General features: G+C 35.5%; 1 protein-coding gene across 3 annotated transcripts in view; it reads right to left on the bottom strand.

Annotated features, from left to right (window-relative positions):
- ADGRV1 (adhesion G protein-coupled receptor V1) overlaps window positions 1–17,021 on the bottom strand; it is a 468,628-nt gene that overhangs the window by 259,925 nt on the left and 191,682 nt on the right. For all 3 annotated transcript variants that reach the window (XM_076008180.1, XM_076008181.1, XM_076008182.1), the window contains 4 exons: window positions 13,178–13,427; window positions 12,517–12,656; window positions 10,837–10,997; window positions 2,571–2,671 (listed from right to left, as the gene is read on the bottom strand). In XM_076008180.1, the coding sequence (XP_075864295.1) occupies window positions 2,571–2,671; window positions 10,837–10,997; window positions 12,517–12,656; window positions 13,178–13,427 (652 nt within the window). The remainder of the gene's footprint in view (window positions 1–2,570; window positions 2,672–10,836; window positions 10,998–12,516; window positions 12,657–13,177; window positions 13,428–17,021) is intronic.

Here is a 17,021-nt window from a genome sequence, read left to right as displayed (position 1 = left end):
ATCTTTCTCCAGTTACATATATATATATATATATATATATATATATATACACACATATACACACACACACATGATAATACATTATGTATATAATATTCCATATATTTCTGGAAGTAGCAAGTAGAGTGAGACAAGCATATTTTCCTCACTGCCTGATTCATGGACCTATTATACCACATCGCTCCAAAAGGAAGTAAAGAGCTATCACATTTCCATGTTTTCCTTCCCCTTAAAAGCCATTCTACTTATTCCTAGTTCAGCAATAAAGAATTGAAACCGATTGGTCTTGGCAGACCTGTCTGCAAAGTATTTACAGCTCACACACTCTAGGTCAGCTATAGAAGTTTCACTCTCTTGGCCAAAGGACCATAGGCCAAGCCTGTATTTTTGAAGACTTCTCTCTAGCAAATTTAAACTCTAAGGGTGTCAATATAACATTGAGGTAGGATCCCAAATGAGAGATCCAAGGCTGGAACTGTAATAACACCCATTGGCAAGATTCTGTACCTGGAGTTATAAACATGACTTTAAAATTTAGAAAGGGTGGGGGCCCAAGTTCTTGTAGTCAGTTTCATTACTTGTTTTGGAGGGTCTTAGAATTTCAAAAAGCTTTAGCTAAACGGTTTTAAGGGATATAATTCTCTTGAACTTAGGAGGTATTTTAAAAATCAAAGTAAAGAGATAAACAATTTTGAGAAAACAACACTTTTTATCAATAATATACCAATTCTTACTGCCAAAAACAAGCTATGAAAGAATAATTTTTTTAGCTATTTCATAGCTAAAAAAGTATTTCATGTCTCAAGTCATACACTACATTATTTTTCACGCCACATTGCTTCATCTTTTCTATAAATACTGAAAAACACAAATTTGACTAAGCTTTTTCCCCAAAATCAATGTTAAATACAATTGGAATCAAAAGGCAATGCCCCAATATATAAATCCTGGGTCTTTACATCCCTAGACATGAGCAAATTTGTCTGCTAGGACACTGAAGAGTCGTCTATAATTCTACAGTGCTATAATTAAGTCTTGTACAAATTCTGCTGCCAAAAAAATCACCAGAGTGGGTGGTGAATAGAGCCAAGTAAACTCTAATTATGGAAGGCGGGTTTTCTAAGATCTTACATACAAGAAGCAAAGGCAAGATCAGACAGCTAAGGCAGGTTACGAAGGCAATATAAATAGCCTTGTCAAATTCAAGGTAACCCCCCTTTTAGTAACCACTGCTGCCTCCTATTGTTCATAAATACTTTTAAAACACAATCTGGGACCCTCTGCTTAAAATATAGCACTTAATTGTTCCTTGAAAAATAGAGTTATGAAATTTATAGGTCATTTTCACTCTTGGAACAAAAGATTTCAATTTCCCAGATAATTTTCCATTTTATTTCATCTCCTCCTCTAATGCTATTTTTTAAAGTTCTGTTCAGCATTCAACAGAATTCACTTAAGCATTCTAAAAAACAGTGTGCAAGTCATAAGAATACAGCACAATAAATTTACACAAATTGAATTTGCAAATACAACCAGCAACAATCAAGAAACAGAGCATTGTCTACATCCTAGAAGTGTTTCCACCCCATTTAGAAAAGCAGGATTTTTTATTTTATAAAATAATATTTAAAAGTTCTTTCTCAATAAGAAAATTATATAGTATATTCTTACTGTCTGGATCTAAATCTATAATTTCAACCTTAATGTAGAATTGATTATGCTTTTTAACCTTTTGCCTAAAAAAAGGTCTATGCCCTTCTTACTCCTTATTAAAAATCTGCACAAACTTTTACTCATATGACTCTTAGCTCAAATACCACCTCCTCTATGAAGACTTCCTTGATCTTCACAGAAAAATGAATTAAGTCCTCATCTATATTCACAAAGTAGTTTGCAAATAGTCTATGTTCACACATCACACTGAATTATAATTACTTCTATGTACATCTACTTATCTAGACTGTGAGCACCTCATGGATAGAAAAGGCATTTAATTTCATCTTTAAACTTCTGTGCCTTATACTGTGCTTTAAAATGGATGCTTTAAACTGCATGCTAATGAATAATTCAATGGTCTTCACACTATTTCTTCTACCATAGACAATTGAACAATTTTTCAAAAGAATGTTCTAGCAGATTGTATTCATTAAATTAAACGAAACTTATTATCTAGATGTTTTAAAGTACATATCATCTTAGTACCCACCACATAAAAGAATTTATGATATATCATATTTTATTCAAACAGATTAAATAAAATACATTAGTTTTAATATACATGTAAATAAGTAACATGTTTAACCTGTATTAGTTGACAATAGGATGCTTTGTGATAAGAAGCTATTTTCTTAAATGATAATATTAAGGTACTTTTCTGTAGAAAGAAGTTCACAAAGTATGCATTTTAGGCCTGATAGTCTCATTTCCTTATACCACTTATCCTCCCCCACTACAAAACTAAACAAGCTTATTTCAACTAAGGTGAGATTAAACTTCACTCACATGCTTAGTTCACGAAAGAAGAAACATGAACATCTCATTATAAATCAGAAATACCAGACCTCTCCTACCTGTGTACCTAAGCTGGCTGCCATCATGTGAGTCAGAAGTTTAGCTGCAAACATGGAGTACCTGGCACAGAAGATGTGGGAAAGTACAGCCAAGCAAAGACCTGTAGAAATAAAAAGGTCCATATATGGCTTTATAATCCATGAAGAGACAAACAGTATCGTAGTGAAAATCTTTGGGACAGCTAAGCACACAAAGCCTGTTGTTGGTCTATGCACAATACTTCTGGAAATGATTACTTTGCAATTTTAATCTACTACATTTTGTACAACATATAAAATCTTCACTCACACTTATCAAATTAAGCTCAAAGGATAATTTCCATTTTGAAATACATATATGTTCACTTCTCTGCTAAAAAGATCACAAATTGAGCAGATTAATAATTTTATTATTTAATAATTAATAATTTCTATGTTTACATTAATCAAGTTTTACTATTTAGGAAAGAATCAAATTCCAATTTCATTTTCTAAAAACAGGTGGCTTGGCGAAATAGAGATACTAGAGAAGTGAAAAGGATTTTTGAGGCATAAAATTGTGAATGGTACTACCAAAATTCAGGTTTGGTAATTACCCCTTTTTATCTACTAGGAATAGTTATGCAATTACGACAGTGGTAATTATGAATTTTAGAGGAAACCTTATGCTACTGGGTGCCAAAACCAGGAACAAAATGTGTTCTTTCCCCCACAATGACTTTTTAACCTAAATATCTAAATCCCTAAATGGTGTGAACAAAATTATTCTTATTATCTATAAGTCTACTTGAATTCACCTATTCACACAATAAGGAGATATTAGAACCTCAGCACTAATCCAACAAATCTTTATCTTGCAAATTTTCTTTTGATGCTAGATTCTAAAGGCAGAATATATACATATTTTAAAAGTATTTTCTGCCTTTTAAAATTTAAATGTGCTGCATATGATAACTCATTTGCTTTTTCAGTTAAGCTTTTTACTCCACTCTTATCTTCTGTAGGGCTATTTTGTCTAACAACTGGCATGTGTATACTGCTTTGCCATGTATTTGTACACATTACTTCATTTAATTATATCAATGCTTCCTTGACAAACAGGAGACACTGTACCCAATTAACATTTTGTTTTCTTCGGAAGCTATGGAACAAACTTAGAATGTACCACATGCTGGCATAAATGAACTGGGCATTGGCAAAATGCCCAATGGGGTCTTATGACTCATTTTCTGTTCAGAAATTACTCTCCTAATTTGGGGGGAGGGGATTTTTAATTATATTTTTACATTTTAATAAGGTAAACAAGGCTCCCCACAATAAGGGAGGTTTTGCATTAGTCAAGGCTTTCAGCTTAGAAATTTGGCCAAGAAATCTGGAGCAATCTGTTTTTAGGAAGGCTGCCATGGGGTGTTCTAGAACAGGTGTGCAGGTCCTGGGGCTGCCTCCAAATTCCACCCACATAGGTACACAGTGTATCTTTAGAAACTGCAGAGTTGTGCCTAATATTACACCTTTACTTAGGTAGTCTTTACCAGTGGAGCTGATGCTCAGAACTCCAACTAATGTATACTTTGAATTCCCCAGGATGATCAAAGCCAGCTTAAATTCAAGGTTTAAGTTGAGTGTGTGAATATGTGTGCATGTGTATGTGTGTGTGTATAATATTCTGACTTTAAAGCAGGCCCTTGCAAGTTTTTTTTTTCATTATAAGCCACATGATCACAAATGTGTGCTTTACTGTTAATTTATTGTGGTAGATGATAACACTGTGAGGTGAGGAGATTAGTGCTGAGCAAGGGAGAAATATACAAGTAAACTGTTTTTTCCAGTTCACAAGAAGAGCTTATTCATACCCTTTGCCCTTAACTTGGTAATGCCCTATTATACCCCTGTTTCATGATATAAATGTAGTATAAATTTGACCAGCTTAGAAAATATTTAATTAAATATATTAAGCTTCAATTAAAATGCTAGTGTGACACCTGGTGGCAGCCCAGGATTCAAAGCTTGCGGCAGGAAAAAGGCTAGATTCTATTAACTTATAACTATAATGTGTCATGGTTATCTAGATGTATTTTTTTTTTTATTTAGGGGAGAAGAATGTTGCTAACAACCTCAAGAAGGCTAAGTCCTAGCCCAGGGAAACTCATGTGCTTTGATCAGGATGTTGAATACCTAAATTTAAAGAAATAAATACTTCAGTTACCAGGTTTCTAAAACACTATATACTATTTTATCTTTTATTTCCTTATCTGAAATTAAATAGCTGTATTTAGCATATATGCTTTAAATCTACATGTCATTTTTTAAAATTAAAATTATAGAATTTTGGGGGGCTAAATTTCTTAATATAAAATATGCACAAAGCACAAAATGTTATAACTATAAATAAAATGATTTTAAAAAATAAAGCATAACAATTCCAGGTATTATTTCAAGGTGTACTCTAAATAGTGTTTTGAAACTTGACTTCTTGGCAGTTATATAGACAAAACAAGCAGCTAATTGAATAATTTTCCTTTCCTTTTTTTTTTCTTGCACTATGTGGATTACAGATTAAAGTTGAAAAAGTTCATTTAATTACTTTATTGATACAAATCACTTTTCCACATGATTCAAAAGTGAGGAGGAAGATAAGAAACCCTCAATAAAATGATAACATTGATAATGTTTGATTTAGACATGAAAAACTCTAAAGAACAGCTTAATTCTTTGTTATTTTCACACTCGACTAATGAGCCTAACTATAATATTTGAATGTTTGTATGCATACAAACATATATAATGTTTGTATATGAATATGCATATCCAGTAAACATCTACATTATTTGGCATCACTTAAGAATTAGGTATACTTTCCAAATAACTGAAGTTTACCCCTTCATAGGACAAGTATTAGTACATTTTCCCATGAAATTTTCTTTAAAATATTTATAAAATATATATTTATCATTTATCTATTTGCATTCTCTACAGATAAATCCAAATAAAAGCAAATTATCATTATGTCATTATTAAATCAGCTATTAGCTTTTTAGTTTAGTTTGTTTGTCTTTCTATTTTCCCACCTAATGTTAGCTGTACTTGATGCTTTTTCTACTTTTTGTTGCTTGTCTCTCTTGATTCCCTTGTTCCTGCAACTCTCTACTCAGCACAATGCCTTTTGGTTACTGCTCCTAATAAGCTAAGAGAAGAAAAAGAAACTGGCCAACCCTGAAAAGCTTTCTAGTATGAACAAAAGTCAGTGTGAAGCATCTTCGAGTACACAAGTTCTGTGTATTAGGGGGAAAAGATTTATTCTAGAAGGATGAGGTTGCCAGGAGACCAGCCTCCAGATAAACAGGGTGTTAAAGCTATTCAGTACAATAGCCACTGGTCACATGTGGCTATTTAGATTTCAATTTTCATTAATTAAAAGGATATAGAATTAAAAATTCAGCTTCTCAGTTGTATCAGCCACATTTCAAGGGCTCAAGAACCACCTGTGGCTAGTGGCTACCAAGCTGGACCATGCAAAACATTTCCATTATTACAGAAAGCTCTATTGGAAAGAGCTGTGTTAAACTATTCTGAGAGAAATCAAGAAAGAGTATGTCATATATCAGAAGAATTATTATTAAAAATGGCCAAAATGATATGGTTTGGCACTTGAAGGTATGAATTTGGCACACAGCCAAAAAATACATCTCACTATTGAAGGATACCAGATCAACATTGTACATTCATTTATTTATCCGTTTAACAAATAGCTGTTAAAACTATGATATGTCTGTTTTGGGCAATGTTCAAAAAGATAAATATTCACTGCTCTCTTGTCTTTGTTTTTAACTGGCTGCTCCCTCACAGAGACACTCGTTTGTTAAAGGTCACAGAACACAGTTCTGGTCAAAAAGATGTGACGAGAAACATTCTGGGTGGCTTTCAGAAAAGTTCTCACTGTGCTTAAAACCGGACCCAAATAAGTGCTTTTCCTTGGCAAGCCTGGACATCATTAGTGCTATGCTTACAGCTGCTACAGCCAACTCAAGACCATGTACGGACAAGACTGAGGGAAAAACAATCTTTGAGGATAAAATGAGAAGAGGCTGAGCTTCTGCTGACACCATTAAGGTGCTGAATTAATCAGCCTTGAAACTAAATCTGTTTGTTTAAGATATCTTTGAGTTGTTTTCTGGTACTTGCAGCCAATTTCTATCTAAATAATACACCTCTTGGTGCATATCTAGAAAAATCCAACATCTTTATGCCAAGTCAGAATTAAAACTAAGCCCTCCGACTTCATTATCATCTGCAGTTATCCTTTTACATGTTCTTTTTAAAGTTCTAAATATGTTTTTTTCCCTATTCTTCTTATGAAGAACTCCCCATGTGATAGTCAGAATGAAGCTGCTTTGATATACTCACTTCAACAATCATAATGGCTATCCTAGGACAATTACAGTGAATATGAACTTGATGTTTTTGGAAGAACTTGACACAAAATTTTAGAAAATATCTTAGGGAGCTGGGGGGTAGACTCACAACTGAGAACCCAGTGAGCATTGTAGAGGGTAAGGGCATGCCTCTAACCTTGCTAGGGAGAGGCAAAGATATAAAATGTAATTTAAAAAATAATGTAAACATTAAGCAAATGAGGGTTAAAGTTCTTTCTTGTCACATTTATGCTTACTTAGTAGTATTTTGTTATGACAGAAATGTGTTTTGACAAATTTTGGTCACAAGAAGTTCCCTTGAGATATTCTTATTTGAAAATATTATATATCCTTAATCTTAAGGCTATGTACACACAATGTTTGTTATAGAGAATATATTTGCTTGATTATTTTTATGATGAATATACCACCATTGTGATAATTAAATTTAAAAAATCTTACTTTTAAAAGTAATTTTGAAATGAATGGGTAGCATCTGGCAAAGTTGTTGTTTTTCTGAAAAGCTATCAGAATCTCAGCTTATAAAACTCAAAATGTACAACCTGAACATTCTTTCAGTTTAATCAATGCTGAACAAAAACTGATAATGCTTCAAAGGACTCTAGATTGTATTAATTTACTTAATCTGTAAGCCTTATGATTTAGCAATTTATAAACAATTATTTACTGTCACTTATGTTTAAATTGACAATGTGTTGGCATTGATACACTGAGCAATCTATAAAAAGTAAATAAAACCATTAGTCATTCAAAATGGAAAGCTTTAGTTTGATTAATGCATTAAAGGATTTCTCTACCATAAGAGAACAAAAAAAAAGTGAAACAAATGTGGATTCTGGGGCCCAGCTCTAACCTCAGCTTAAACCCACTCCAGACAGAGGAGACTCACCTACAAGAGCATCAAACAATCTAATTCATTTATTGATGCTAAAATTGAAACGGAATATGGATAGTTATTGGGTCTCATTAAGATTACAAGACTCTAGGACTTGTATTCAGAGTCAAACTAAGGAAAAATGCAATCCAATAGTCTATCTTTGATGTACAATATCAAAAGAGTTATAAGCAGAGTAGGCTTCTTTGACATCCTCCAAATAGTAATGTGTACCTCAAACCATGCTGAAAGTCCTTAATAATTATACTACGAAATTATGGCATTATTACCTAAAGTGATTTTTAAAGTGTATTTTTTATTTTTTATAATTTTTAATTATTTTTTAACTTTTTTTTTATTTCAGCATATTATGGGGGTATAAATTTTAAGGTTTCGAATAATGCCCTTGCCGCCCCCCCCCCACAAGTCTGAGCTTCAAGTGCGACCATCCCCCAGATGGTGCACATCTCACTCATTATGTATGTATAAACCCACCTCTCCTTCCCCCTCCCACGTGCCTAATACTTGATCATTGTAATTTCTATGTGTCCACTTAGGTGCTGCTCAGTTAATACCAATTTACTGGTGAGTATATGTGGTGCTTGTTTTTCCATTCTTGGGATACTTCACTAAGTATTATGGGTTCCAGCTCTATCCAGAAAATACAAGATGTGCTACATCACCACTGTTTCTTAGAGCAGAATAGTACTCCATGGTATACGTATTTTAAGTTATATTTCTCCCAAGTCATCTTTACAGTGAGTTCTATAATGCCATATTCTAGTGCATACAGTAACGTTTTACTTGTCCTCTCTTTCTACCTTTTTAAGCTCAAGGAATGGCCATAGTTTAATTTTATAGCCTTGGGTAAACTGGTTTACAATTTTAAGCTTTTATCTTTTTAAGCTAAGAAAAAGATAGCTGGCCTCTATACCTACTTGGCCTCTGTATCTATTTCACACACTGATAATTTTGGTTGTTCTGCTCTAGTATAGTAAACAGAACTGCAAACTAGAAAATTGATACAGATACATTGTGATCCATAATAATAAAAAATTAAATTCCTGTCTAATTGTATATTACCACATTTCATGAAAAAAGCTACTCAACCACTCTCAAATTCAGAGGAATATTCTGTGTGACCTTATCTAAATTATAGCATATGTATGGAAGATACATAAAATTCTCCTTTCAGGTTCCTAGGGTTCCATGAGAGACACAAGCATTCATCCAGCTCTGAGGAACAGGCTGAAACTGAGGCACAAAGATAGGACTTTATGTCTCCTTATCAACAGAACATGCAATTGCATAACAATATGAAATGGGCAGAGGGGGGAAAAACCCTCAGTAATTTCAAATATGACTCCAAGTCAAAAGTAATGCAAGTAGATACTGATATTTAGGTGTCAATTCTCAAATACATGAGCAAATCTATGTAGCCTTTTATAGAGCAAGTTACAGAAAAGATATACAGGTATTTATTAATGATTCTCCCAGGGAACACTTTATAGGTCTGTTAGTTTTTTATAAAATCAGGACAACATTCTCTCTTTAGTTCTTAAAACTCTTTGCTTTGATGTTCAGTATGTGGAACAAGTAAGGGATTTTCTGTGGGTCTTAGTAGAACTCGAATTTATGTCTCTACGGAAACACGCAGAATGACATCTAGATTTTATTTCAATGTACCTTTTGGCTTTATTTCATCATTCTATGAAATTTATTTCCTCTTTAAATATATTAGCATTAAAGTAAAATAGGATGTCTGCATCTGATTTTGGAACTATATGAACCTAGAATGATATTTCTATTAAGTAAGAAATATCATCCTTTATGAAAGATATTACTAACAATAAGTAATTATTAACTGTTGCTATTGAATCTAAGTTAGGTTCAGAATTAAGATATATTAAGAAAAATTTATAACTATATAAAATAAAGTTATATTGGAAAGATTTTAGCAACCAGAACAAAGAACAGTAATTAATTACTTGCTTCTATCTCCGGAAAAACTTCCTAACATTTTTACTGTTTGCATACCAAGTAAAAAAGACATGCATTCAATGATAATCACATTTACAGAGAAAACATCCTGTTAAAGAAGAATATTAGAAACATCTGAGTTAGTATATCTACTACCCTGTTAGGTAGATACAACTTATAATCACGTATTATGAATGGGGGAAATGAGGTATAGAGAAACTAAGTAATTTGATCCAGGTCCCACAACAAGCTAGTGGCAGAATCAGGAGTCTTGCTCAGTAGTCTCGCTCCAGACCTTGAGTTTTTTAACCATTACTCTATACCAAGTTTTCTGTATAGCACCTTGTTCATAGAAATAGTTATGGGGCTGTAAAGGGTGAATCGGGGCACAGAATGGGTGGAGATTGGGGCTAGAAATATAGTTTAAGGAATTCTCAGATACCCAACCGTATAATTAATACAGCAAATGAGAAAAACTCTATAGTTAAGTTGTAGGTAAATAGTTTGACAGACGTTAATACAATTTAAGTTCCCATTATTGTCAAAAATGGGAGCTACATGAGGAATGTGACAGATGATTTTTTTTTTAACACAGTGGTTGGCATATTTAAAACTCCAAAGTTGTAGAAAATACAAAATTCTTTGTATGTGTTATCTCACATAGTCCTGACACTCTAACTGCAGAACCTGCCCTCTAAACCATAGCACTGAAAACTATAGCCTTTCCTTTCCTGTTATAGCTTCTTTCATATACTGTACTACGTGTTCCTTATGGGTTAGAACTATGTCTTGTTCTTTACTGTTACATCAGTACAGATTTGGCCCTCCATTAATATCTGTTGTATGAATTAATGAATAAGAGAATGGGAAAGTTTATTTTCTTCCAGTGCTGATGAATTACAGTATATTTACGTCTTACACATACAAAAGGACTATGGAAAAACAGACTTTCATTCGCATAAACATTTAAAGTGACTGACTCAAAAATACTGTCACTGACCTGAAATACACATAAATCCAGAAGAGAAAAAGGCTTCATTGTATGAAGACAAGTCGTCAGTCTGGGCATAGACAGCATACACGGACATGTGTGAACAGGCACATTCCACATAGCCTGAAGTGTCCTCAACCACTTTGCAAAATTGACTGTCAGACAACCAGCTAGGACAAAAACACAATAGTTATTATCCCTCTTTCATAGATACTTAGGGTGTTGAGATGGCTTTTAAAGAAAAAGAATAACCTAATGAACTTAAGTGTTCTTTATTCAAGACTTAAGAAGACCACATTTTCAAGAAGAAATACAGAAGGGAATATCTTGTCCAGGCCATGATATAGCAGATTCGACACGACATCTTAAGAAGGAGTCTAAATACCAACCAAAGCTGCCAAAGCATCCCCACTACCAAAGAAGCTGGTCCTCTCAACAGAGCAGTACCCAAAGTCCCTATCTAACCTAAAAGGTTTCACCCAAGGTTTTCAATGAAAGGTACACTTCTCTACCATTGAAAACACCCAAGAGGTCAACATAGCCATGATATATGCAGTGTTCACTCTTTGTTTTTTCCTTAATCCTTGTGTTTTGAACCACATAACTTACTTGTTTGCTTTTCTAAGATGCCTTCCTCATCTTCTTTCTACTTTGGAGTCACTCGTATATATGTTTTCCAAGATTATTTCAAGTGTTTCCATCTATAAAGTCTGGTTAACTTAGCACCAAAACTTTGTCATGATTTTAGCAAATGCAGTGTCACATGCCAAGCCTTCTGAGTATTCCTCAGTGACACAACTGGTTGCACCTCTGCCTGTTTAGTGCCTCTTGATTTCTTTACTTTTCTAAGAACATTAAAACTTCCTAACCCAAAATACAAATTCAAGCTTGAAACATTGGTTATTAATTATACATTGAGGATTACAGAGTATCTATGTATTAGGTTTAAGATCTGTCATTAGGCAGTAGGAATTCAATTGAATTTTTCACAGAGAAAGAGACTAGTCAGAATTTTAGTGTTTGGGATGACAGTTGGTTACCCAACTAAGCTATTAAACCTATTTCAAATTTTACCTTGTGCAGCTGAAGTTCAGTAATAAATGACTAGGATGGACCCCAACCCCTCTCAGCCAGCACAGCCTGACCCTGCAGCATTGACTGAGGTCTGAGTGACAGTAACTGCTTGGAAACGTGAGGTCTTAGGCTGAGGAGATTCAAATAAATAATCACTCTCTTCTTCCCATTCCCATGCATGGCTTTAATCCCAAAATGTACTCCAAGCCATTTGTGAACCAAATTAAAAATCCTTTTAAACACAGAGCATCGGCTCCAGACCACAAGGCTACATGGAAGGGGAAAAAAGGAGGAATTTCCTTTCCTAGCCTACAGATTAACTGATAACCTCAGGAAGGTTATCTGAATTGAGCAGAACTCATGCTACATCCCATGGAAGTCTTAGTAATAAAGATGTAAATAATGTGCTACACACATATTTAAACTGTTGGCTGCATTTGCCATCTGTGAAATGCTGGACCATTTTCTTTGCTGCTTCATCTTATTCATTGCAGAGGTCATTCTCCAGATTAACATTTCACCTGAGGCCACCAGCTATGCTAAGTATAAACCATCAGGCTCAGTGATACTGGAATGGGGAAGGACCAAATCCTGATTTTAAAAATTAGTATGTACCTTGCAGCAGCCTGATTCCAAAGGAGACACAGAGACGTCTGAGGAACAATTCTAGATTCGGTAGAATAAATCCTGTAGTGAACCTCATTGGTGTTAGTCAGGAGTTGTGAACTATGACCTTTCACACTCAAAGATAATACCTATAAGGTCAAAGGGAACAGAAAATTTAATGACATTGTCCAACACTATAATAGCTGAGTCTTCCATTCTGAACTTGACTTCATTTTTCTGGTAACTGCAGCTACTTATTTTCTCACACTATTAGTTGTTAGCTTACTTATGAATGCAGGGTGTCTGGTTTTCCATTGTGCACTTTCTACCTCCACATTAGTCACTCAGCAGTCTTCAGCTGATAACTCACTTTGACTATACTTGGCTGACTTCCTCAGGAGTTAGGCATACAATAAGATTCTGTATTAGTGAAAGCTATGTTTTTTCACTTTCCCCACTTTTATATATGTTTTACTCAATAAAACATGAAGGAAATATTTCCAACTCCTTTTGAAACTAAATACTCTATGAATAGTTCATAAAGATGGAACATATTTCATATTAGTTCACCATGTGTAGCACTTACCAAAAATCTGATCAAGCAAATGCATTGAATGTGTCTGCTAAAAAAAATCAGATTACAACCACAACTTTTTAAATGATAGATTACCTTATTTTTCAGTGCAGGAAGATTGTTTCCAGTTATAAACCACTGCTGGCTGCTATACTCTGTGAACTGGACTGATTTACATGTACTTTTCTCAGCCATTATTTCTGCATCTGGGACATCCAAGAATCTCTCTGGAACTCGAATGTAATCTCCTTCCTTTCCTTCAAATTTGTGCCCATTGATTTGCTGAGGATACCAGTGAAGAGCCAATATTGACAAATATGGGCAACTGTCAAGGATGGTTTTGCTTCTACAAAAGAAAAGCAAGGGGTCTGCTAAAATGGCATGTGTTTGCACATGTTTACCCGTGTATATTTGTTAAAATGCATTATGCTGGGACTTCATTCTTTATGTACTACAATGACTCTACCAACCCAGAAGCAGTAAATAAAATGTGCTTTTAGTTCCTTTCTGGTTAACTGTCAGGATTTTTTGTAGAATTTTCTGCATCTTCTTGCCTAATTCTCCTTGTAACATAAAACATGGGCTTTTGAAAGTTGTTTTATGGATATCAACATATAATTTATAGCTATAAAATGTACTTTTCTGTGTAAGTCATATAAGCATTGGAGGAAAAAGCTGAGGAAAAGGTGTCCTCACTGAACTGAAACTTTGTGTTTTACTTAATAACATTGTAAGCCAAGGCCAGGCGCGGTGGCTCACGCCTGTAATCCTAGCACTCTGGGAGGCCGAGGCGGGCGGATTGCTCAAGGTCAGGAGTTCGAAACCAGCCTGAGCGAGACCCCGTCTCTACCATAAAAATAGAAAGAAATTAATTGGCCAACTAATATATATATATATAAAAATCAGCCGGGCATGGTGGCTTGTGCCTGTAGTCCCAGCTACTCGGGAGGCTGAGGCAGGAGGATTGCTTGAGCCCAGGAGTTTGAGGTTGCTGTGAGCTAGGCTGACGCCACGGCACTCACTCTAGCCTAGGCAAGAAAGCGAGACTCTGTCTCAAAAAAAAAAAAATAACATTGTAAGCCTATATATCCAGCGCCATGTTTTCATCCAGAGTTACCTCATGTCTTTCTAACCCATCAGAACACTACTAACCGTTTAATGTAACAAAAACATCCCTGAACAGTGATCTTTATTCATTTAACAATTCTGTTTTGAAGATCTCCTAGGCATAATAAGATCCTGTGCTCAGTGAAATTGCTTCCAAACTCCTGTGTGTGTTGAAATCACTTGGAAGCTGTTTTTAAAGTACAGATTCCTAGATTCTACTCCAACTGACAACATCAGATTCCTTCCCCAGGGAGGGGGCTGGAGGTTCTAGGAATTTATATTTGTAACCAGTCTCCCAGATAATCTGATGCAACCCTTCTATGGACCCATCATGTTTGCAAACAATGAGGCCATACATAGATAAATTGGATCTGAAACCTGCCTGAAAAAGTGTACAGAATATTAAAATACTAGGATAAGATTTATGCATTAAATGTTAAAAGTTATATGGGCCACAATAGATGTAGAGTATATATAATTAGATCATGGATCTAAATGATGTCTTGTCAAGACAAATGGAGTAGAGAATTTTAATTTGAGAAAGGAAAAGAAAGGGTAAGGGCCAACTTTTTCCTCTATCTATATGTCCTAAAAAAATATCTTCCATAACTTTAACTACCACATTTGAATTGGTAAAGATCTATCTTTAATCTACCCACTCCCCCAGGGCTCTAGGTCCCTGTTCAAGCCTCCTATTGAATCACTTCAATTTATATTGGCCACACACATCTCCACAACAGTTTGTTAAAACTCATCTTTTACTCTCCCACTCTGCCGCCAGATTCCCACATCTTCAGTAAAAGCTGCCACTGCAGAGCCCCTGGCTGGGCACAATGTGCTGACACCAGTGACCCTCAGCTTTACATTCCTTTTCCATCCTGCCAACTGGAATCTACTGTGATTCAGGCCATTCAGTGCTGTCACAGACTCCACTGTCTTGGCAAACTGAAACCAATACACATGTACAGTGACTCTACCCAACCTTAACATGAGTGTGCCAAACTCCTGCTCCTTCTTTCCTGCTGATACTCAACACTCTCCTTGACACCTTATCCTCCTATATGTATGTCCTTCAAATGCACTGACCTAGGTCGATCCCACAATCTGATTTCTATCTAGACTGAAGTGAGGAGAGATGAAAACCCCACATTAACACGTAGACTGGCCCTCCTACAAATCTATAGTGACCAACCTCCGTCGGACACTCAATGACACTTGGCATTGGTTTTACTTAACTTCCAAGTGACTGTTCTAGATTCCATCATTCTCCTCAGTATCCTTGCTCAAATGCTTCGCTTTCAGCAGATGTCCTTGATACTGCTTAAGACAATGTATACATAATGCATATCAGAATGCTCGACACCTTTAGAGTTTCCTCAGTGAAGAAACTAGTCTTGATCTCTTTCTTATTTTCTATGCTCAAGTTGTCACTAGCATGTTAATTCTACCACCTAATTATCTTCAAGGTGCCATCCTTGTACGTCTCTGCCTCAGTTTCAGCCTTCATCTTCTCTACCTGAGCAATTATCCCCTATGTAGTCTTATTATTTCTCACTTTGCTCTATTCTTTAAACTTTCCTTAGTGTTTCTAAAATCCTAAGTCTGGTTCTTTCACACACACACACACACGTACACGCACACGCACACGCACACACACCCTACCTAGTTCAACCTTTGAAAAACTGATGATCCCCCCAAACACATCATGCTATTTATTTCTTTCCTGACTGCCATCATACATACTGTTTCCTCTTCCTGGACAACTCAAAGGTAAAGGTAAGTCTATTTGAAGGAAGCACATGACAGAAAACATACTGATTTATTTATTCATTCTATCTATGCATTGTAGTGTAATCACTGAGAATCTACCATGTACTAGACACTGTTCCAGGCCCTGAGAATACATTAAGGAATTAGACAGAAAAGGCTTCTCTTTTGTGCATCTTACATACTCTTGAGTTTTCACTGGGCCTTGGAAGGCACAGAAATGGGACTCAACATGCACAGTGGGGTAGATGGTTCACCTCTAAGACAACCTTGATACACTGGTGATCTTGCAGAAAAAGAAATGAAAAAGAATGGAATTATGGGAAATGCAGCGCTATCAAACAAGATAGTTGAACACAGTTCAAGAGAGAAAAACAATCACAGGTATTAAATACACACACACACACACACACACCTGCACACACATACACTGGTTTCAGTGCAAACTTATTTGAAGCAAAGAAATGAAACCATTTCAAAAGTTTCAGAAAACAGTATTAGAGACATTTATAAAAGGCATTAAGGAGCTGAACTGCTAATTATTGGTCTCAGCTGGACATTTAGAAGCTGTGGTGAGGATTAGAGAAGGGGGGTTCTGATAGGGGGCTCATGTGAGGCTTTTCTGATGCTTTGCTGATTTTCCACACTAAGAAAACTTCAATTCCTAGGACTCACTTATAAGGGTTAAAGGAAGAGTACAGTGTAAGGAGATGTTGGTTCTGTACCTTGATCTGAAGTCACACCCTAGCACTGATCTGGGCTGAAAGTCTGGGGCACTTTGGAGCCATGAGGCTGGAGGGGGAGGTTTTGAGACAAAGCAGGTGGTTACAATCTATTCTGACTATACAGTATGGTGGCCAGTAGGGGCTGTGGAGTCAAGTAGGCCTGGGATTGAAGCCAGGCCTCACTGTGCGCTGTGTGATCCTTGGCTAGCTGTGTAAGGCTCCTAGCCTCAGTTTCTACATCTGTAACAGAAATACTAATAGCCCTAACTGTAACCTTGAATAGCTATTTAAAATGGTCTTTCATAAGGACAAAATAATATATACAACTTTTAGCAAGGATT

Source organism: Microcebus murinus, chromosome 11, assembly GCF_040939455.1.
Source record: "Microcebus murinus isolate Inina chromosome 11, M.murinus_Inina_mat1.0, whole genome shotgun sequence".
Lineage (NCBI taxonomy): Eukaryota > Metazoa > Chordata > Mammalia > Primates > Cheirogaleidae > Microcebus > Microcebus murinus.
This window is presented reverse-complemented; position numbering and strand designations above follow the sequence as displayed.